This window comes from Lepidochelys kempii, chromosome 4 (assembly GCF_965140265.1).
Source record: "Lepidochelys kempii isolate rLepKem1 chromosome 4, rLepKem1.hap2, whole genome shotgun sequence".
NCBI lineage: Eukaryota > Metazoa > Chordata > Testudines > Cheloniidae > Lepidochelys > Lepidochelys kempii.
In genome coordinates this window covers 32,684,894-32,707,960 of record NC_133259.1, presented here as the reverse complement: position 1 = coordinate 32,707,960, position 23,067 = coordinate 32,684,894, and the positions used below count along the sequence as shown (strand labels likewise).

At 40.8% G+C, this 23,067-nt stretch overlaps 1 protein-coding gene across 5 annotated transcripts in view; it reads left to right on the top strand.

Annotated features, from left to right (window-relative positions):
- The window catches only part of ELOVL6 (ELOVL fatty acid elongase 6), a 124,911-nt gene that overhangs the window by 92,770 nt on the left and 9,074 nt on the right, over window positions 1-23,067 (top strand). For 4 of the 5 annotated variants that reach the window (XM_073340897.1, XM_073340896.1, XM_073340895.1 and 1 more), the window contains one exon: window positions 20,595-20,746. In XM_073340897.1, coding sequence (XP_073196998.1) covers window positions 20,595-20,746 — 152 coding nt within the window. Of the gene's footprint in view, window positions 1-2,040; window positions 2,143-20,594; window positions 20,747-23,067 lie in introns of those variants that run through there. The other variant, XM_073340899.1, reaches the window with a different exon arrangement.

Below are 23,067 nucleotides of genomic sequence, written 5' to 3'. Positions count from 1 at the left end.
TGAAATAAATTGCCTAGGGAGATTGTGGAATCTCCATCTTGGGAGATTTTTAAGAGCAGGTTAGACAAACCTATCTGGGAAGGTCTAGATAATACTTAGTCCTGCCTTGAGTGCAGGGGACTAGACTGATGACCTCTCGAGGTCCCTTCCAGTCCTATGATTCTATGACAGTAAGTTAACTAACACAGTGCCGACTACAACTTTGCAGTCAATGAAGATATGGATGAACCAAGTTTTAACCATGACGAGCTGATGCAATGGAGAACAGGTTTGTCCTTGTCTACCCTGTGTTCATCTTAGCTAACTGAACGTTTCACAGTTGTGTTCTAATGACACGAAGTTTTGTAGTGAAGACAAGGCCTAATTAACTGATGGCAATGAAGTAATTCCCATGGGTGCATCTTTCAGATTTAGTTCTTGAGTGCGAGCTCTTCAGAAGTGGCAGCTTCACTTTCTGTGGAAGCCACTGGCAAATCGCATATGCGGCAATACTAATGGGTTAGCCTTAAGAGGCAAGTATCCCACTAGTTATCCATCTTATACTTGGATTGCAATACATATCAATCTCAGTAGAAAATCACTGTTATTTTTCCTCTCTGGAGGTTGTTGTAATATATTGCTTATTGTGAGTACTGTGCCTTTTTTGGAAATGTGTAATAGATTGTTAAATGGATCTTCACACTTGAAGTCACTTATTTCTTATTCTAACTGTGAACAAAATCATCCCTGTGGGGTTACATCCTCAACAAATCTGTACATTAAAACTATATATATTTATATTCTAAAGCTGAACAGGGAGGAAAAAAAGAAAGTATTAGTCTGAAAAAAGCTAATGTCAATTCACCTGTATTTGTAAATATTCAAACCATCAAACTCTATTACTGTGAAGATTTGTGAAAACTGAATCTCAAACTGGCAGATTTCACGAACTGAATGTACAATCAGGAGTTTTGTGGTGGAGCAATCCAATCAGCTGAGCAATCCGATCAGCCAAGAGAAAAACAAACATGTGACTTATCTAATTAAGCAACACAGCAAAAGTCACAAGTATTCTTAATAAACTGTTAGCAAGTTGTCTGAAAACCAAGCAATATACACTGAAGAGATTGGCAAATAAACTTGAACGATGAACAAATTAACAATTTCGTTATCTATTTGAAAACTGAAGAGACAAAATTTGTCAAATATTTGTCATTTATTATGAATTACTTGTTCAGCTCTAGTCTACAGTATAAATTAAAGAGTAGGAGAACTCATGCTGAAATATTCCCTAAATTTGTAATGCACTCATATATTCTCAAAGTAACTGTTGTTTAAGGTCCTAAATCAGCAAGAAACTTACTATGTTTCTAACTTTAAGCATGTGAATAGCCTCATTGATTTCAATAGGGCTATTCACAAGCTTAAGTACCTGATTGAATTGAAGCCTAATTTTCCCAAATAAAATCCTGGACAGATTAAAAATAATAAAGTTATATTAGAAGCAGCATTTGGACAGTGAAGTTTTTTGTACACCTTTGGGGAGTGGGGATAGGGAGGTGCCATGGCATATGGCAGAAAAGAGATGCAACAGAAGGAAAAAGAAGCTGGTGAGACACTGAAAAGGAAAGTATAGGGATTTAAGAAAAATGACTTTGTAACCCCCGAATTTGACATTCCTGTGTGTACCCCAAACGTGATAGTACTTCAGTTAGCCATTTGTGTGTTTAGCCACTGCCAGGCTCAGAGAGGCAAGGCCCTATAGCTACATGCTTGCGGTTTTGCTACTTAGAATGGAAGGTTGGAACAGGGAGTTAATGTTTAATAGAAGGAATGTTTGGACAGCTGACCATGGTTCTGGGTGCCTTTGACACGTAAGTTTTAGTGTTGTTATGATTAGAAATGCTTTGCTAATAAGGAGAATAATTAATTATTACTGGCCATTGCTGAGGAAATTGTTTGCCTCTTAGAGGCTATTACAGATTATGTTTTTGTTCAGAGAAAATTTATAAAAAAAGTTTAGTTAGGAATTGTACTTTGGAGCAGTCCGAGGAAGTTTTTCTTTGGGCAAGTATCTGACATTAAGTTCTCCAGCAGCTGGATGGAAGGAGGGCCCCCGGAAGCTTGGTTGTTGATTCCTTCAAACTATTTCAAACTTTTTGGGTAACTATAAATATTTAAATTCCTCTAAACTTACTGCTATAGCAAATAGATATATAAAGATATATATAGATATATAGATATAAAACATAATAAAATAGTTTTAAATAAAAGCCCTCTTATTTATAGCAATCATTTATCAGACAAAAATGTTATGTCCCCATTAATTTATTCCTAACACCGCCTTAAAAAAACACAATTAAGTTACCACTACTTTAGAGTCTAAAAAACCTAAATAACTTAAGTAATGACAACTAGATTGTAATCCTAATAAGGAAATACAAGTAGTGCTTTGTAGGCTGAATTGACAAACTGAGAAACAAATTGGACAAGGCTAGCAACAGAAAATAGAGATGATTTCTTATATTATTATAGCATATATACTTTTAACATCAGTCAGGATAACATAATGAAGTAAAGATATATTTCTAATATCACAAATACAATCTCTCATTAATTCTGGTTAATACCATCCCATCCAAATATTTCTATTCTTACAGCTATACAGACCCAGCATTAATGTCATGTGATGGAATTTCCTGCTATTAATTTCTCATCACTTCCTAGCCTTTGTGATCCTGTATAGTTTTATTACCCAGCACAGGCATGTTATTGTTTCTTTGGCGATCAGATGAAATTGTTACTATATGTCTTTAAATTAGAAATAAATCATACAGTTGTACTTTTATGTCATTGGTCCATTTCGCTTCTCATGCAAACTGGTTTTACCCGTCTGTAACAATTGATTCTAATAGTTATTCCAGATTTAAACTGGTGTAACTGAGAGGAGAATCAGCCCCATAAAGGGCTAAATCATGGCTTTGCCGCAAAGGGTTGGGGATTGTTGCCAATTTACTGCAGATGTTCTGGATAGGAGTGGCTGAAAAATTTCCATTTTAACATGATACAGTGGAAAACTGGGTTTCCAGCTAAACTAAAATTTTATTGGAAAGTTCCTGATTTCCTTGGAAAAGTGTGTGTGTGTGTGTGTGTGAGAGAGAGAGAGAGAGAGAGAGAGACCCAACAATTAAAAATGGTTTTGGCCAAAGTTTTTTTGGTTTTTAGTTTTCACTTTTGCATTGTGAATCCAGTACATCTTCTGGAGACCTGCTGTTTCAAGGAGAATTTTGGTCCTGTTCTGCTCTCATCAAAGCCAGTGAAGGGTTGCTATTGATTTCAAGGGGTAACATTCTCTCTTTGAATCATACCTTACTTGTCAAATACCCCTATTGAAGTCTATGGGAGTACCTGCAAGGCACTACTCAACAAGAGCAAGTCTATCAGAATATGGTCCAATGGCAGGAGCAGGTCCTTTCTCTAGTTTTTTAGTGGATAAAATATTTTGATTGTTTGAGGAATTAAAATACCCTGGCTGATGAATCAGGAAGAGAACTGCACTTGTGTGAATGGGACTTATTTATAGGAAATCAGCAACCCCAGTTGTATGTGTCTGGGGGAGGCACCTTGACATCTTGGTCAACCTGGATATGTAGCCCGTATTATTCTGTAAAATAAACCTTTGACGGGTGCAGATGGACCTGGGAAAGAGAAGTCTTTGGGTACTTTCTGCTGAACAGGCCCCAAAAGATTATCCTTGTGGCATTTCACTGGAACAAATGCTGACAAATCTTTAAACTGTTATGCCTCATCAAATCAAACAGTTGATTTGTGAATGAGCCTATTAATTTAGTAATCTGAAACCATGAGTTCTAGTGAAATGAAGAGGAGAGGAGCAATGGCAGGAGATGAAGCTAGAGATCTGTAAACTACAAGTTTGTTTAGAGGAGCAGTTCAGCTTCCTTTATCTGCAACGTTCCATTCAGGGTCTTCTCTAACTTGCTGTTAGTAAACAATATATACATTTGCAATCTAACTGCAGACCAAATTCCGAGAGGTGCACTTCTACTTAAGTCAATAGGAGTTCTGCCAAAGTAAAGACTGAAAATTAAGTAAGAATCTGTGGCTCTGGCCCTGTAATTGCCATTCATTTTATGGAGCTGAGCAGTTCATTATAGCTATATTATAGCTTTTAGCTTCTTTAAGCCTCCTTTAATCTGTCAAATACTAATCTTTCCTTGTAATTTAGATTTTGCTACATTTGTTTGCTGACTGCTTTACAGTTTTAGTGATCACTAGTCCTCTTGGGTTGATGTAATTCACTGGTAAATCTTTTACTTTATTACTTTTGTTGCATTATTTGGCTAGGGTAATTTTAAACTCCTGAATACCTACAGTTCAGTGCTAAGTATTCCAGTTGCTATAACAACTTGATACATTTGATCCTGTAAGAATCTTAAAATTATCATGCAGAAATAGGTATACCCCTTTTTTGGATTAGTATTCAAATCTCCAGAATATTACAGTTATTCTGAAATTTTCTTAAGATAATTTTGGGAGCCCAGAATAGTTTCAGTAATAATGCAGGGAATGTACGAAAATGCCCCAAAGCATTCATTAAGGATTAATTAAGAGTTATGTTATGCTTATGAATTCCTTTAGGGCTACTTTAGAAATCCTTAAGTGAATTCCTTAATTCTTATAAGATTTCTTGCCAAACACTAGGTTTAAGCTGAAAATTTAATATTTTTTTTACTAATTTAGCCATAGTCCAAACTTGTTAACATGAATATTGTGGAACTAAGAAATGTTTCTTGATAAGGTTGTTCACTTGACAAGAAATTATTTTAAGAGTGCTGTGGAGTCAGTGGGGCATACACAGAGGTTCCGTTATTTTCGTGGGTAGATTAGTGAGTTTTTATTTGTAAAACGATGGATTTGCTAAATAAATATTGCTTCATCAAGATGCCTATCACCCATATCAGAAATCCAGTAAACAGTTTCAGTTGACAGCACACGTGCAAGATAATATTATTTCCTTTCTTATACAGAAAGAATCAATAGTATGAAACTGTTGATTAGTTTCTACGGGACTATTTGGAAGTTTCGTGGGGACTCTCAGATGGAAAGTTGACAGTGGAAAAGGTTAATAAATGTTTCTTCCATCCTGGAGAACAAACAGTTAGTTATTCTTCATTGGAATAGGGTTAAGCTGATGTCCCAATAAGCAGATGATGTTGTCTTTCAGGTCTCAAGAGAGATGATTGAGCAAAGCTAGTCTCCAGCATGATGGTTGCTGCTGTTTCATTGCCTATCCAGAAGCAGCCAGGCCTTCAATAACCAGTTAATGGTCTCTTATTTTCTCTCTGGAGTGGCACTCCCCTTCTGTTTCCACCAATTTTCACATCTGGTGAAAAGAATATAAGCAAGGATTTAATCGTGTCACTTATTTCTTAGGTGATAGCTTTTTAAATTGGTAAAGTTATTTTCAGCAATTCAGAGAGCTTCAGTTTACTGATTGTTGATGTGCTGTGCTCCATGAGATTGTCTGAATACTGGAATAAAGTAGCTAATCCCTGTCATAAGGAGGGTATATATTTGGGGCATCAAATTGCATTGCTCGACAGGGAACTAAGATTCTATGAGAACAAACTGGAAGATAAAGTAGCTGGGATGGAAGTCCTATTTACGTGTAAAAAATCAACTCACGTGGTAGCCGCAGCAACTGGCAGAGATGTTGGGTTTTATCACTTTAGTGATGAGTAGTGGTTGGATTTCATTTTACTGCTGTATGAATGTGATTTTAAAGTCTCCAGCGGACAGCGTTCATTGATTCTCAGCATTTAGGGCCAATGGGAGATGCTATTGTTTGGGAGTGCTTAATGAGATCTCCTGGCACTTGAAGGAATAGGTTAGGCATGATGTTTTCAGATTCTGTTAATGAAGGGACAGGGAGACAGGTTCTGGGGGTGTGGTGGTTTGTAATTGAAAATTCCGTCGACTGAAGTTGGGCATGTAAATGGTGTAGCAAGAGGCTCTTTGTTAGAATCATGTGACTCTGTGAGCTGTCAGTACTGATCAAAATAATTGGGATGGCATTTAGTTAAAGCAGAGGACTGACAGTTAAGAAATTTGGGTTCTGGGCCTGCTCTGCCACAGACTTCCGATGTCATGTAAAGCAAGCTACAGAGATCTCTTTGGGCCAGATGTACCTGTGCTACTAGCGGCTGCATCTTCAGCGAGGTTGTATCAGCGTAAATCAGCAGCAAACTTGGTTCCCAGTGCATCAGTTTCCCACTTTGTAACTTCCCTCTCCCCGCCATCCCAGTGTGGATTGAAGATTAAATCATTCATATTTGTGAAGTACTTTGAGACCTTGGGACACGAGGCTCCTATAGGAGAGAAATTTATTATGTTTCTTCCTCTCCCACCTGTACCCTGTCATCCCATCTCCCCAAGCATTCACCCTCCACTTAGCAGCACTTCTTCCTTCTCATTTTTCCTCTTTATCCTTCCAGCTGTCTCTCTTCCTCCCTTTCTTCTAGTCTCTTATTCCTTCCCCTTGTCCTTTCTTCACTTTGCCCCAATTTGCCTTTGTATTATTATTATTACCCCCCAAGCCTTAATTCTTGCCTAGGGTTAAGCCAGACCACACTAGTTGTGGAGAGAAGGGGTGCCCCCCAACCTCTCCTGGCACAGGGACCAGGATCAATCCAGCTCTTTAGATTGTGGGATTTTTCAAAAGCACCTTAGGTGCCTATTGATTTAACTGGGAGCTAGGCAGCAAGGTGCTTTTGAAAATACCAGTAGACCCCTATCTGCATCCCTGTGTGTCTAAATAGTTTTAAAAATCTGGCCCTAAGTCCTCTCTACAGCACCCAGCAGAGCTGTTCTCATACTGCACCTTTTGGAAAGGCAAAGCAGGGACTACTCCAGCTTGCATTCCACTAGAGCCCCTGGAGCCTCGGTACCTGCTTCAGGCACATTGCCCACATGGGAAAGACCATGCCTATGGGCTTTACAGCCCCAATCTCGGCCTGGGTCTCCCTGTGTTGACATCTGTTCTCATCACTAAAAAGATTTTTCTTAAACTTTCCTGGCAGTTCCCTGCTTATGAATGTTTTACATTTAAAGTATAAAATTTAAATTCATGATCATTACTTTTCATTTGTATTACTCTAGGACCTAGAGGCTCCAACTGAGAGACCGGACCCAATTGTGCTAGGCACTGTATATTCACACACAGTAAGACACAGTCCCGGCCTAAAAGAGACTACCATTTAAATAGAGACAGACAAAAAGGAAAAGAAAGGAAGCATCATTATCCCCATTTTACTGATGGTTATCCAGGCCAGTAAATTAATGTATGCATATTCAAAATGTACATATCACTACATGGTTTTGGGAAGGTCAGAGTAAGTTCTGATATCTCATAATTGATAGATTTGTTTGTAGGTTGTAGATGTGGTTCTGTTCTATCTGCAGAAGAATGGAAAAGAGTGGGACTGAAAACTTCCTAGGTTCAAAGAAAAGGAGTACTTGTGGCACCTTAGAGACTAACCAATTTATTTGAGCGTAAGCTTTCGTGAGCTAAAGCTCACTTCATCGGATGCATAAAGTGGAAAGTACAGTGAGGAGATTTTATACATACACACAGACCATGAAAAAATATACATTGTAAGGAAGTTTCAGAGTAACAGCCGTGTTAGTCTGTATTCGCAAAAAGAAAAGGAGTACTTGTGGCACCTTAGAGACTAACCAATTTATTTGAGCATGAACTTTCGTGAGCTACAGCTCACTTGCATCCGATGAAGTGAGCTGTAGCTCACGAAAGCTCATGCTCAAATAAATTGGTTAGTCTCTAAGGTGCCACAAGTACTCCTTTTCTTATTGTAAGGAAGGAGAGTGATCACTTAAGATGAGCTATTACCAGCAGGAGAGTGGGATGTGGGGAGAGAAAACCTTTTGAAGTGATAATTTTGAAGCTGGGCCATTTCCAGCACATTTCCAGGAGTTAACAGGAACCTCTGAGGAACAGTGGCCCGGGGGAGGGGGAGGGGGGGAGAAAGAGGAATAAACAAGGGGAAATAGTTTCACTTAGTATAATGACTCAACCACTCCCAGTCTCTATTCAAGCCTAAGTTAATTGTATCCAATTTGCAAATGAATTCCAATTCAGCAGTCTCTCGTTGGAGTCTGTTTTCAAAGTTTTTTTGTTGAAGGATAGTCACTTTGAGATCAGAAATCGAGTGTCCAGAGAGAATGAAGTGTTCTCCGACTGGTTTACGAATGTTATAATTCTTGACATCTGATTTGTGTCCATTTAGTCTTTTATGTAGAGATTGTCCAGTTTGGCCAATGTACATGGCAGAGGGGCATTGCTGGCACATGATGGCATATATCTCATTGGTGGATGTGCAGGTGAACGAGCCTCTGATAGTGTGGCTGACGTGATTAGGCCCTATGATAGTCTCCCCTGAATAGATATGTGGGCACAGTTGGCAACGGGCTTTGTTGCAAGGCTAGGTTCCAGGGTTAGTGGTTCTGTTGTGTGGTGTGTGGCTGCTGGTGAGTATTTGCTTCAGGTTGTGGGCCTGTCTGTAGGTAAGGACTGGCCTGTCTCCCAAGATTTGTGAGAGTGATGGGTTGTCCTTCAGGATAGGTTGTAGATCCTTGATAATGCATTGGAGAGGTTTTAGTGGGGGGCTGAAGGTGACGGCTAATGGCGTTCTGTTATTTTCTTTGCTGGGCCTGTCCTGTAGTAGGTTAAAGCACTCTGTATGCAGGCACAGATAGGAGATTTGGAGTCCGAGCCTGCAAAGGGCTGAATATACTTTATTCCCATTCATGCTGATGGAAGTTCAGGGCTGTTAATATGCCACACTGAAAATTTGAAAAAATTTATATAGCTCTCTAGGTTTGAAAACTTTTGTCTATAGTAAACAAAAATGAAATATGTTATAATAACTAGGCTTTCAGTTGGGTTGTTTAGGGTTTTTTAAATACTTATGACCACTTCATTATTCCATCCTTACTTTTATGTGGCATGGAACTTGGATTGTATACTAGAAATACAGCTCTGTCATTTAAATTCTGTAAACTTGAGCCACCTTATATTTCCATTTGGGAGGTGGAGGGAGGTGCCTAGGCTATAAGAGTAGGGAAAGGAGAACTGAAGAGAAGTGAGAGTGATCCAAATTAATATTTTGCATAACTTATTCTGGAAAACATTAGACAAATCTTTACTCACAGTGCTAATTTACTCTATTCTCACTTTGTGTCCAATAACTCAAGAGCAACATCTCACTTTTTACACAGACACACACAGCAAACAAACCCTCAGGTGGGAAAGTAACAGCCACCAACAGACACATGCACTTACCTATTTATATATCTGCACTTGCCAATGCATGTTTAATAGAGCCGTGTAAAATATTTGCATAAAATTCTAAATCACTCTGAACTTCCCTGGATTCGCTTTTTGTTCCAAATCGAAAGCCAAATCACATTAACTGAAAAACTTACCAAGGAGTCTTTTGAGACCTCATGGGTCAGTTGTTTGTTTTGCTCTCAAATGCATGATTTCAGTGGGTTTTGTTTAAAAAGGGGACCAAGTCATCAGATTCTACTGAATAGAGCTTTGAGATTTTGAGTAGGATCAGACCTAAACCTTGAACTTGTCCACAGTGAAAGCAAAAAAAAAAAAAATTCTATGTCAACACTAGTGATGAAAACTCAGCTTTTGCGTCATATTCTGTGAACTTTCACACTGGCGGGCTGCACAAAAATAAGTTCCTATTCTTGTTTAAACTTAAACAGTGTTAGATGAACATAAATGTTCCTAGGCCTTAGAGCTTAACAGGCACATATTTAAAAAGTTTAGATGCACAGTACCCTAACCACTAGGCTATGGGATATTCTGATATGAGAGGGGCTCCTGCCTCCCTCAGTCTCTCCTGTTGAAGCTGCTCCACTGTGTATAAATAATTAAAGCATCAGTTGGCCCGAGAGAGAAAGCAAGCCTGTGAATGACTCTATAGCTTGGTGATTAAAGCACTCACCAAGGCTGTGGGAGACCCAGTCCCCTAGTGCCAGTGAGTCTTTAATTATTTATCTAAAGTGGAACAGCTTCAAGTAGAGACAATGCGGGGCTCAATAAACTATCCCATAGTACAGTGGTTAGGGCACTCACCACTGAGGTTTCAAATCCCTTCTCTCCTTAATGTGGAGGGAGAATTTGAACTGTGGGACTCCCTCATCCCCATTGAGTACCCTAACCACTGGGCTCAAAGTTGAGGGAAATTCTTCTTGCCTCCCCTTTAGCTCATATGCGGGGCCCAATCTGCTAAGTGGCCTCTGAGCTCACTTTCTGGATCAGGCCCTGCAGGCAAGTTAGGCAGAGGAACTTATGTATTTTTTCAGATCATGCATTGCACTGGGATTTAGGCATCCAGATGCCTAGAGAGAGGCTGCAGTGCACATGCGTGGAGGCAGAAACATAGGCACCAAGGGAGCTGTTACTGGAAAAACTATAGGTGAAAAACTATAGTCTCTACGTAAAAGAATAAATGGACACAAATCAGACGTCAAGAATTATAACATTCAAAAACCAGTCGGAGAACACTTCAATCTCTTTGGTCACTCGATTACAGACCTAAAAGTGGCAATTCTTCAACAAAAAAAACTTCAAAAACAGACTCCAACGAGAGACTGCTGAATTGGAATTAATTTGCAAACTGGATACAATTAACTTAGGCTTGAATAAAGACTAGGAGTGGATGGGTCATTACACAAAGTAAAACTATTTCCCCATGTTTATTCCCCCACTCCCCCGCTGTTCCTCAGATGTTCTTGGCAACTGCTGGAAATGGCCCACCTTGATTATCACTACAAAAGGTCCCCCTTCCCCCCCCCCCCCGTCCCGCTCTCCTGTTGGTAATAGCTTACCTTACCTGCAAAAAGAAAAGGAGGACTTGTGGCACCTTAGAGACTAACAAATGTATTTGAGCATAAGCTTTCGTGAGCTACAGCTCACTTCATTGGATGCATTCAGTGGAAAATACAGTGGGGAGATTTATATACACAGAGAACATGAAACAATGGGTGTTACCATACACAGTGTAACGAGAGTGATCTGGTAAGGTGAGCATCACTCTCATTACAGTGTGTATAGTCCATTATTTTTAGTGTCTAGCAAAATTATGAATTTAAGCTCCCAGGCTCATCTTTTGAAGGTGGTATGCAGGTTTCCTTTGAGGATGAAGACCGAGAGGTCAAATATAGAGTGATTGCTTTGTGCACACTCTCATTCTTAGATCTTGTTTAAAAGAAACCAGATACAATTTGATCAGCACAGCATTCCGAAAATTCAGAGAGATATCTTATTTGAACACTACATTTTTATCAGTTACAGTCAAACCTTGTTTATCAAAATGAGATGGGGGAAGTGAAAATAATATGTATAATCAGGGTTTTGGATAAGATGAAGACTTTTCTATGTATCTAAGACACAATTCAGAATAAGAATCAGTTTGACTCTGAATTTTTGGATAACTAGAATCAGGTTAAATAAGGTTCTCCTGTACTCTTTGGGTCAGTGTTTTGACTCCTGCACCTGGCAGCCAACATAATGCTGAAGAGTGCTGTCCTTATGTGGCACTGGCAGGGTACGAGCCTATTGTCAGACTACAAACCCATTTCTATCCTCTTTTCCATGTGGAGATAGACGACATGCCAAATTGTCATGTCTGTTTTTGCAATGCAGACACCACTCCATTAATCATTGAAATGAGGTTGGTTAATTCCACGTAGGTCACTAAACAACCATAAGATAGTAACAGCTTTCAGTCATTATTAACCTGCTCCAGATTTTAACTGGTTACCAAGAAATCAGTAACTTAGCCTCTCGTGGTGAGTAGTGAGACAAGGTGGGTGAGGTAATATCTGTTATGGACCAACTTCTGTTATTGGGACTGACGTGGTTACAACAACACTGCATATCTCATGGTAACGGACACAAAACCTCAGTTTAAAGCCATGGCTTGATAAAAGATCATGCTTATACAGTCCCAGATTTACAAACAGCAATACCACACTCCTTACATTTGTTTAAAGCAGGAATAACTCCACTGAAGACATGAAGCTACACTTGGGTAAAATCATTGTAAAGCGAGATCAGAATCATGCCCAAGGTCACATCAGTGTTCCCACTGGCCAGCTAAGGAAAATATGTTGAAGCTGTCAAAAGATAAATTATTACTTGTGGTCAATAGGAGAATCCATTCCTTCCGAAAAATCCATTATTACTTAGATGGCATCCAAAGTGTGCATAAGAAGTTATGCTCAACAAGACTAATAAGACCTGTCTCTTCCCCACTGCAAAGCTGTGCACCTATGGAAGAGTGTGTATTTTTTCATTTAAGCAAACAAATGGTAAAGACATGATTAAATTTAAAAAGGGAAATAACAGCTTCAGTAAATCTGTCCAGTTTGCAAGTACCCAGTAGTATTCTGTGTGCTATCAAGTGTAGCAAAATTATTACTGACTCTGGCTAATTGTTCTGCTCCTTTGCAACTTTCATTCGTTTCCCCATTCATTGGTAGTAACAAGGGGGAAAAGCTCATGTGTTTGTGAGAAACAATGTAGATATGCACCAGTTTACTCTTCAGGGAAAATATAATCAGGGGTTATACTGCTCATTCATCCTTTGTTTCCATATATTAGGTAGTTCATATTCATAGAAAATCTAGCAGGTCCTGTCCCTGCAATTGAATGGAATTTTCAATGGAATTTTGAATGCTGTTTGTTGCAGACTATCCTACAGTACTTATGCATGCCAAAGGAATATCTGTTTCTCAACAACAGCTTCCTGCCAGCCTTCTTTCAGATGTGTGGAAAAACTTGTTCTGTAATAAACAGGAAAAAGACCACTATTCTAAAGGCTGTGAAGACCAAGGACCATATTTATCTCTGGTTTAAGCAAGTACAAGTCCTGCAGAAATAAATGGAAGTTATTTCCACTTATGCTATGGCTGAATTTGTTCCCTGTGCTTCTCAATGGTAGACTTTCAAACAAAGCTGGTCACAGGTATTTTGGGATCCAGCTTCAAAAGGTTCCAGCAAATATGAAACATTTTGAAAGAAGCTTCTCTGTTGCCCTTATAAACGTCAGTAGGAGCATAGAAAAGCCTTTATAAACATTCTTAAAGGACTTTTTAAAAAAAAGTTTATATTTCAACGTTCTTCTGTCCGAAATGTGTTTTATGTATGTCAAAAAGATACTGGCAGTGTTTCTTACAACATGGGGAGGTATGGGCCAAATTGACTTATGTGGGCCAAACTTTCATTTATGTTAGTTATGAACTTGATGCACTGTGCATGTGATATCACAGATTTGTAGTCTCCAGATTCTAAAATCTGCTTCTTCACTGATCTAGAGTTCAAAGAAGACAACTTCCAATATAAGGATTTGAGACAGGCTATGTTGATTGTTTTGTGACTTCTGTTTACAGGAATAGATGGCATTACACATACAGAACATCTATTGACTATGAACCTTGATAAAATAATTATTTTTTCTATAGACGCCCTTATATAACCAGTTGCTATGCATTCTTCTCTTACTCTGCTAAGCATAGAGATTTTCTGTTAGGTATTTTTACCTCATCTCTCATCCGTCTCAGCGTGTTTGTAGTACACCAGGCCACTTCATCCTGTCAATGTGGGGGATGCCGTTGTTTCAGACATGCAGGCAACAGCTCAATTTCCATATTACTAAAAGGAAATATAACCTGTTGCACATTTGTAAGAGGTTGCAGCAATTACATCAGCATGCAGACATGCTGGCACAGCGAGGCCACCCCAAACCATTAAGAAACCAGTTCTTTGGCAGAAGAATGGAAACCTAATACATTCAATAAAATATCTTCTATTGAATTAAACATTAAGGCTAATGAACTTTTATTATGTGCTGAAAAAAATGTCAAATTTTTAGGAACTGACCTAGAGACATTTCTATCTGACTCAGCATATTTCACCTGTAAATCTTCTCATTATAAAAAATTGTGGCCTCAATTCTTTTCTTTATTGGGATACAGCAAAGGAGGCTGAAGGCTGCTGAATGGATCTCAATTAGGAACATGTGCTATCTTAAGTATGAAAGTTCTTTGATTTGGATTTTAATTATGAAGCATGCTCGGTAGAAAATCTGGCTAACTCTACAGATGTGCACGTTAACAGAAACTCCCTGCTGATACATGGGCAGTTCAAGGAATACACACTTTTTATAAATACGTCAAGGCAGAATTAAGGATCCCCAATTCTCAGGGCTAGGCCAGTCCCACAATGGTTGCAACTAGACAGCTCTGAATTCTGCCACTGGATTCTTAATGGGCCCTACAAGTCCCTAAAACTCTTTCCCCACCTCAACATCCTCCCTATACCTGTTAAGAGATATCCGGACTTCCAGGAGGGTGATAAAGCCAGTGGTATGTTATGTCCAGATCTATACTTTATTGTGACATATAAATTCTTGTAAAAAGACACTTTATAAAAAAAAGGAAACTGCAAGGGTGTGTTTGCTGGAGTTTTTTAAACTTGTGTCAGGAAGCCAGGTTGGAGCCATTTCTAAGCAGAAGATCTACAGTGAAACACAATGAGACCGAGTAGCTTTAGGGATAATACTGTTATCCTCATTCTAATGAAGCTCCCTCCTGAGTGTTAGAAGAAAGTGACTTTCTCTGAATCTTTACCATAGCCACATGACAGCCCTCTCTTCCCCCCAATTCTTCCCATGGATGTTCCCAGGGAAGGGAGTGACACCCGAACTGCAAGTTTGTAATAGCTTGGCTTTTCCTGGAATTAGTGGTTCAAAGCTCACCCTTTTGTTCCAATCCAGGCTTAGTGTGGGTTGGTGGAGGGGAGAAGATGAGTTTGTGATGAGCTCTTACAAGCCAAGCTCCTCTCTGTTTTGGGTTTAAGTATCCCATGTGTATAAGGAGAGTTTTGCCTGAAGTCCTTGGCCAGAATTTCCCCGCCTTTATGTTTGTGTAGTATGCTGTGATCCAATTGGCTGCACTTCATTAGTGCCATATGTACCTAGTTAGTAAAGTATGGTGGGATCCTTTGGAATAAGAGACACTATGTACATGCAAAACACAAAGATCTGGACACAGTGTACATGTGTAACACATAACTAATTCATTTTAAATTTAGCAGAACCATACGCAGAATTCTTATAAATTCCAGTGTGGTCCCATCTTCAACTAGGCCTGCAGCCACAAAGCTATGTTTTTGTTTTGTTTCTGTTTTTAAAGAACAGCCATAGTGCTCTGTTTGTGCTGCTGATAGGTGGAACTATTTGACTTGTGGGCTGATGTTGTTTTCTGTTCTGAGATGTGCATGTCATTCAGAGCCAGAAAATGGGCTTTGTCTCTAGATCTGTGAGCAGAAAATAAAATATGTGTCAAATATTCCAGGTAGAATAATACACAGTACTGATGCTGCAGCTAGCTAAACAAGAAAATTGGATATTTTTGGATATTTTAAAGAGTTGAAATAAGACCACATTCTCTGCTCAGCACTGCAGTGGCAGTGTTTTAGTATATGTAGTCGTGTTTGTCAGATGCTTTCATATCTATGTAGCATGGACACCAAGAGTTAATTCAGCCCCCACAGAAGCAGGTTCAATTCCCATTATTACAGTTGTGTGGAAAGAATGTTGTCTAGTGGTTAAATCAGCAACCTAAGAGTCAGGGTTCCTAGAGACCATTCGTAGCTCCTATCTCTACCTTGCTTTTTGACCTTAGTCCCGTCACTTACCTGCCCCGTGCCTCAATTTCCCCCATCTCCAAAATGGGGTGATGATCCTGCCCTCTCATGGTCTTAATCCATGTTGTAAAATGTTTTGAGAGTCTCATGTTAAAAGGAGAAAGTAAGTGAAGAGTATTAATTTTATATTAGCAGATATTTACCTGTCCATAACATGATCAAAACATATCAATTGGACTCTTGTTAGTCTACTCGAGAAGGCACAGCCTGAAGGGAAAGAAATGCAGGCCATTTTATATTTGAACAGATGAGAAAGCAGTATTTACCAGTGCAGTGTGTCTTTGATAAATCTCTTTATTTGGAATGGCTGTAACTGTTCAGTAGTTACCTTAATTCTAGAATCGCAGTTGATTCCCACTAGCCAGACTGCTTTGGTAGGCAGTTCATTTTAATGCCTCACAATAGTGACAGTACAGAGCAGGGCCTGGGCAAAATGAAGTGGAAGTGATTTACTGAGCAAGCAATCCCATCACCCTCCTGCACATCATTTCTATGTGAAACATAAATCAGTTGGCTGATCACACCTCACAGAAGGAACAACATGATTAAATGATGGGGGCACAAAAAGCCACTTTGTTTCTCTGAGTTTGACATGCACTTTGGGGCATTCACTAAACATTACACTGTCTGGTAACTTCAGCTTGTCAACTGGATAGAGTGTAGGCACAAAGCACAGCCCAATATATCAGTTAAATGTATGTATTATGCTAAAGGTAATGTTGCTCTCATCTGCCTAATATAAAAGATCACTATGGTTGAGTAAGGAAAACTCTGGGTAGAATACTAACCACAAGTCACTCACAGTTAGAAACATGGAGGTAAAACTAAGTGTCCTGCCATGGGATTGCTGTTACCCATCTAGCCTTCCAGTGTAATTGAGAATACGCACACATGTAGTACCAAAGGGAAATATGACAGAACAATATTAATAAAAAAGAAATATATAAAGATCTATGTGATCTCATTCATGCCAAACTAAGAATTGATCAGTATGCCCTAGCAGATTTTGCTCTGTTACTTGGATGTAAATCTAGAGTAACTCCTTCAGTTTCCAGATTTACACCAGTGTTAGCTCAATCATAATTTGGTCTGTTATTTTAGACAGACAATATTCTGATCTGAGCTTAAATTCATGATTCAGAAACCTGTTTGATTTGCAAATGTTATTAAAACATGATTCTTTTAAAAGAGCAATGGACATAATGTTGCTTGCAATTATTTTACTTTATAATAGAGGATATTTCTCTCTGATTTTTTCTTCCCCGTTTTATTTTCATGTCAGCAAATGCCTCAGTGCAGACATTAGACTGCTTGGTACTGCACATCCAGGACATGTTCCATCTGATCCCACTAATCTCTGCTTTCCCACCCAACTCCTAAATGAAACAAGAACCTAGCTATCCCAGTCAGCCTGTAGAATTCACTGCTGCAGGAAATCATCAGTTCAAATAACTGAGACTGTGCTGTCTCCTCAGGACAGAAAAGGAAAGCAAAACAGGAGTTAGAATACTTACTAGCTGGAAGAAGAGGAGATACAGCAAGGAGCACCCAGTTTCAATATAGCTGCTTTAAGGTTGCAGTTGTCCGTCTCTGCTACAGTTAAAGGGTGGCCCCAGAAAGATATGAGAAAAGCATGTTGGGAAAAAGGTTCTTCAAGAAAGCAACCCTACACAAAAGAGAGGCCATAAGGTCCAGGTAGACGCTAAGGATAGAAATGTTTTGTTTTTGTTCTGTGTTTATACAGCACCGAGCACAGTGGGGTCCTAATAGCTATTGCAATACAAATGATGATATCACCATCATATCACTTGCCTTTTGAAGCTTGACTTTTAGAAGAACAGGATAACTTGTATGTTAATAACACTTGTAGTTATATATACTAATAGAATATCCAAACCTCATGCTTCATGATATAAGGTGATCAGTGCAGGAGTCAGGAAGCAACATTTCCCTCCATGTGCAGCACAGATGAAGAGCCCAGTACTTGATGCTCCACAGGAAGTTAAAAACCACTGTAATGTCTGGTACAATGTTCTTGTGCAATGCTGTATATGGCGGTGAGGGTGGGGATGGTGTTTTGCTGGCCTGAAATGATCAGTTTACACATACCTGTTAATGTTATAGGTCTAGAAGTCAAGAGACTTTATAAAAATGATATCAAGACCTAGATTAATAGATTTACAGATTTTAAGGCCAGAAGGGACCATTATAATTGTGTAGCCTGACCTTCTGTGTAACACAGGTCATAGAAACTCAACTAGTATTTTCTGCCTCAAGCCCATAACTTCTGTTTGAGCTCAGGCATATCTCTGGCAAGATCCAGTCTTGATTTAAAGCCTGCAAGTGATGGAGAATCCACCACAACTCTAGGTGAGCTGTCCCAATGGCTGATTACCCACACTGTTAAAAACGTGCACCTTATTTTCTCTTTTTTTGCATGTGTGATTAATATGTACTGCCTATATGCATACATTTCCACAGTCAAATCCATCACATCACCCCTCTTACTGTCACGTGGGTGTCCATGACAGGGGACCATGAGGTGACTGGGAGACATGGGCCAAGCGGTGAATGCAGGGAAGTGATGGGTCACAGGATGAGGGACAATGGAGGAGGAGATGGGGGCAGTGACACAGCGGTGATGGGGGCACAATGATCTGAGACTGTGATGGAGGAGGTGATGGGAGGCTCTGCTGGGTCACAGTAATGGGGGCAGTGCCCCCAAGCAGTGAAGGGGCATAGAGATGCAGAGAACTGATGGAGTAGGTGATGTGGAGCAGTGATGGGGGCATAATCGCAAACCAGTGATTGGGAACAGTGGTTCAGGGCACTGGTAATGGGGCACAGGTATGGAGGAGGCAACGTGGCGATGTCAGGCAACGTGATGTGAGGTAGGGAGCGGGGATGTGATGCTGGGAAGGGATGAGTCACAGTGATGAGGGAGGTGATGCAGTTAAACTGAGCAGCGATGGGGCATGGTGCTGTGGGACAATGATGGACCTCAGGGATGTGGGGAGGGGATGCAAGGCACTGACAGGGCACAGCGATGCAAGGCAGCATTGGCTGAGGTGATGCAGGGCACTGACAGGGCACAGCGATGCAAGGCAGCATTGGCTGAGGTGATGCAGGGCACTGACGGGGCACAGCGATGCAAGGCAGCATTGGCTGAGGTGATGCAGGGCACTGACGGGGCACAGCGATGCAAGGCAGCATTGGCTGAGGTGATGCAGGGCACTGACGGGGCACAGCGATGCAAGGCAGCATTGGCTGAAGTGATGCAGGGCACTGACGGGGCACAGCGATGCAAGGCAGCATTGGCTGAAGTGATGCAGGGCACTGACGGGGCACAGCGATGCAAGGCAGCATTGGCTGAAGTGATGCAGGGCACTGACGGGGCACAGCGATGCAAGGCAGCATTGGCTGAGGTGATGCAGGGCACTGACGGGGCACAGCGATGCAAGGCAGCATTGGCTGAGATGATGCAGGGCACTGACGGGGCACAGCGATGCAAGGCAGCATTGGCTGAGGTGATGCAGGGCACTGACGGGGCACAGCGATGCAAGGCAGCATTGGCTGAGGTGATGTGGGGTAGCGGTGGGGTACAGGGATCCACTGTGGTGAATTCTGCATGCCTGAGCATTCAGAGGGTGAAAGGCCTGAACTTTTTTCAGGCTGTTTGTGTTACTTAAAGTTCCTCAAAGTATGACTTCAGAAATGCTAGTGAAGCCACTCAGTTAACCAGTATGCATGAGTGCTCTTATAACTTAGCAAGCAGGGTGAGAAAGAAGAATGTGTCTCTCTCCACATTCGGTTTTTAAGTCGGAGTGTAATGCATCCAGAATGGCTTCCATCCTTCTGGTTACGGAGCCAACAGCTAGGGGTTGCTACTAGATGATGGTACAGCTGGTGTTGCTGAAGCGAAGCCGTTTCAATAGTGCCACCTGTGTGCCAGTTGTAATCTAAAATGAGCTCTTCCATCAATGACGCTAATTAACACCACAATGTACATCCTAATATATCTCACTGAAAGAACACAACATATCTGGCTGTCCAAACAGGTTTAAGGAAATGAGGGTGATTTGTGTGTCTCATGAAATGAATTCGTCTAGTGTTATCTTGTCAGTTCCTCTATTAGTAATGAGTTAAGAGCAAACAATGTGCCAGGTGGTTTCTGAGACACAAAATGAAGCCAGCCAGGGCTTCTACCAAAAGAGTTTACATGCTTAAGCTCCTCTCTTGAAGCAGGTTCCCCACTGAAGTCAGTGGAGTTCTAGCTGGGTACAGGATTGCAGGACTGGGGCACAGAAAACAGATGACGGAACATACTGAGAAACCCAGAGGAGGGAGTTAATAACAATAAAAAATGCAAGCTGCTATTAAACTCACTGCTTGTGGGCTGTGAAGTTTCCCAGCCAGCAAGATCGAAATTCTGCAGGTTGCACACTCAAGAGTTAAAGGAGACATACCCATCCACTCTTGACACCTGAAGTAACACTTCCCTAGGACTGAAAGAAGGGAGCTGACATGACTGTACCAGACGGTCACCAGTGGTATTATTTCAGTCCAATAAAACAAGCAGATCACCCACATTCTGCACTCACTCTGGAAATTCAGAATCACTTCTTGAAAGCAGTGAAGTTACTCGAGCTATACACCTGAATCAATATTTGGCCCCAAAGTGCTAATAATTAAGACCATCACTAGCTTTTTACTATAATGATTTGAAGTGATTAAGTTTAGATATTAAGTGTATACTGAATGTTCTTTATTTTCTCTTTCTATTCTGAAGTATATTTGGTGCTGTTCGAACTGGTGCTTATATGCTGTACATTCTGATGACCAAAGGCCTGAAGCAGTCAGTGTGTGACCAGAGTTTTTACAATGGACCTGTCAGCAAATTCTGGGCGTACGCATTTGTGCTAAGCAAAGCACCCGAACTAGGTGAGTACCTGCTCTCGTTTTTGTTTAATGTGCACATTTTGGGCAAAAGAGTTTATGCAGAAAACAGGCAGACCATTCAGTGCTGCTGAAACTTTTCAGTGCACTTTTCAGGCTTGTAAATAAAAAAGCCAAACCCCAAACCCCCATATTCCTCAGTCACTAGGCTTTAAGCTCAGTTGCGCTAAGATTAGAGCCATGAAAAGTTGAACAAGATGATTCCCAAACCCCTCAGGTCAATTCACCTTAATTTTCAGCAGTTTTGATTCAGTTTATGCAAGCTTGGGTTTTTACGTAGTTAACTCACGCTCCTGGGCTAACCCATGGCATTTAGCACAGCTCTGAGTTGGGGACATTAAAGAACCACATGAAGCCCGTGCATTGTGCCCCTCCCATAGCTTCCCAGTACTCCTGAGATGATACAACCTGCTCATTCCCTGTGCTCCAAGCTAACTCCGTGGGCCAATGTGGAGGGCAAGTAGGCTCATGGCCCTGTACCTCACAGCCCCCTCTCTGGGGCACAGTGTACTACTAGGGGCAATGGATGGAGCAGTCTCTGTGCTCCCCCAGGCACAGGGGATCTTATTTCTCCTTGACTTTTTTGGAGGGTATTAAAGGAGGCAGAGAGACCTTTTGTGCCCTTGTTTTCCCCACTATTTCTGTACACCTATGCTAGGGTTAGGGACAACCTAACCCCTATTAGCGGTTCATCGTGGAAGTGAGAGTTACCTAGTGTTATCTGCTAGATTGGGGGCAGTCCGTCACCTGTTGATTAAGCAAAATATTCATGCTGGGGCAATTTCCTCTCCCATAGGAGGCGACTGACAGTGGCAAATAAGCCCACGTTGTATTGTTTTTCATTTATCTCTTCATAGGGTTCCTTGTTTCTCCTCTCACCTTATCTAGGGATAAATAAGCATTTATCTAATGGTTGTACTAGCCAGGGCATTGGAAACTTCATTCCTTTACTTTAATGATCATATACACAGGCCTCCTGCAAAATAGTTGGGCCTTGCCCCCTATTTCTAAATTTAGTACTTGTTTAGTTTGTTAGTTCAGCAGCGCTGGACCATGAAGTGCACTCTCAGATATAGGACAGGCACTGGCAATTCAAGCTTCCCCCATACTACCCTGCTAATATACCCCAAGCCTGATCTAGAAAGATGACATGCAGGACTGAAATTGTAGGTCTATCTTCGGTCCTTGGTCTCTGCTGAGATGGCTGATAGGTGCTAGTTAGTGTTTGTGGTTTTGGTGGTGTGGGCACCTAGCGACCATCAACTCATTGAACATAACTAAAAATCAGTTGCTTTTGGCTAGTCTGCTACCAAGCAGGGCTGGATGTCGGCCACTGAGCTAGTGACCATGACTTCTTGACTGAAATTGAACAACAACCAACATAGAGATATACATAAGATCTGATACATCCTCTGCTATGAGCTTTTCACCAGTAAAATGGCATTAACCTCAGTGGAGTTACTCTTCACTTACATCAGCGTAAGTGAAGGCAGAATCAAGCCCGTACTCCTGATGCAGTTTGTTCAGAATAAAAATAAAGTTTAATAGAAATTCCTAGAATGTTCAGCCAGAACAAAGTTATCCAGACTGGAGTATAAGGAGAGGAAGCAGTTGACTGTTCCATATGGCCATGGGAAACTACCCTAAAAGCCACCTAGGATCAGTAGAAATTGGGGGGTGGGGAAGGAACCAAAGAGGTTCCATCTTGAAATAGAAGTGGTTTTAGGTCTAGGTTCCTGGGGCTATTCAGCTTTGTGCAGCTGGTAGCTCAGGAACATACATATTAGTCAGCAGGTCAAGAAAACCTGATGTAACCCATTGTTCAGTGTCCCCCCTCTATGTGTTGTCTGCAGCAGAGATGAATCTGTTACAGCTTTCAGCCAGGATCCTTAAACTCAAACTGTTGAGGTTCACGGTTAAGCTCTGTAGGTCACAGGTTCAATAGCCAAGAATAGACATCATACTGACTGTATCCAGTGTCAAGGGAAAGTTGCAGCCTTCGGCTTATCACTGTACTTTGACTGATTACATGGAGACAGGTCCTGAACCCAGTTTAGAGCAATACACTAGATTCCTTCATACCTTATCTAGGCCTGTCCCATAAATAACCACGTGCAAAAAACTCACTGTTAGAGTGTACAGGGTGCCCCGTGTCTGAAGCGGTCAGTGATTACAGATAAACATTAATAGAGTGCTTTTCAGGGTCACTCAGCATCTGCCTTACTGTATATAAATCTGGAAGCCACACACAATAACATCAAGCTATGGAAGCAGGAGCCTTCAGGTCCCATTCTACCTCAGTTCTG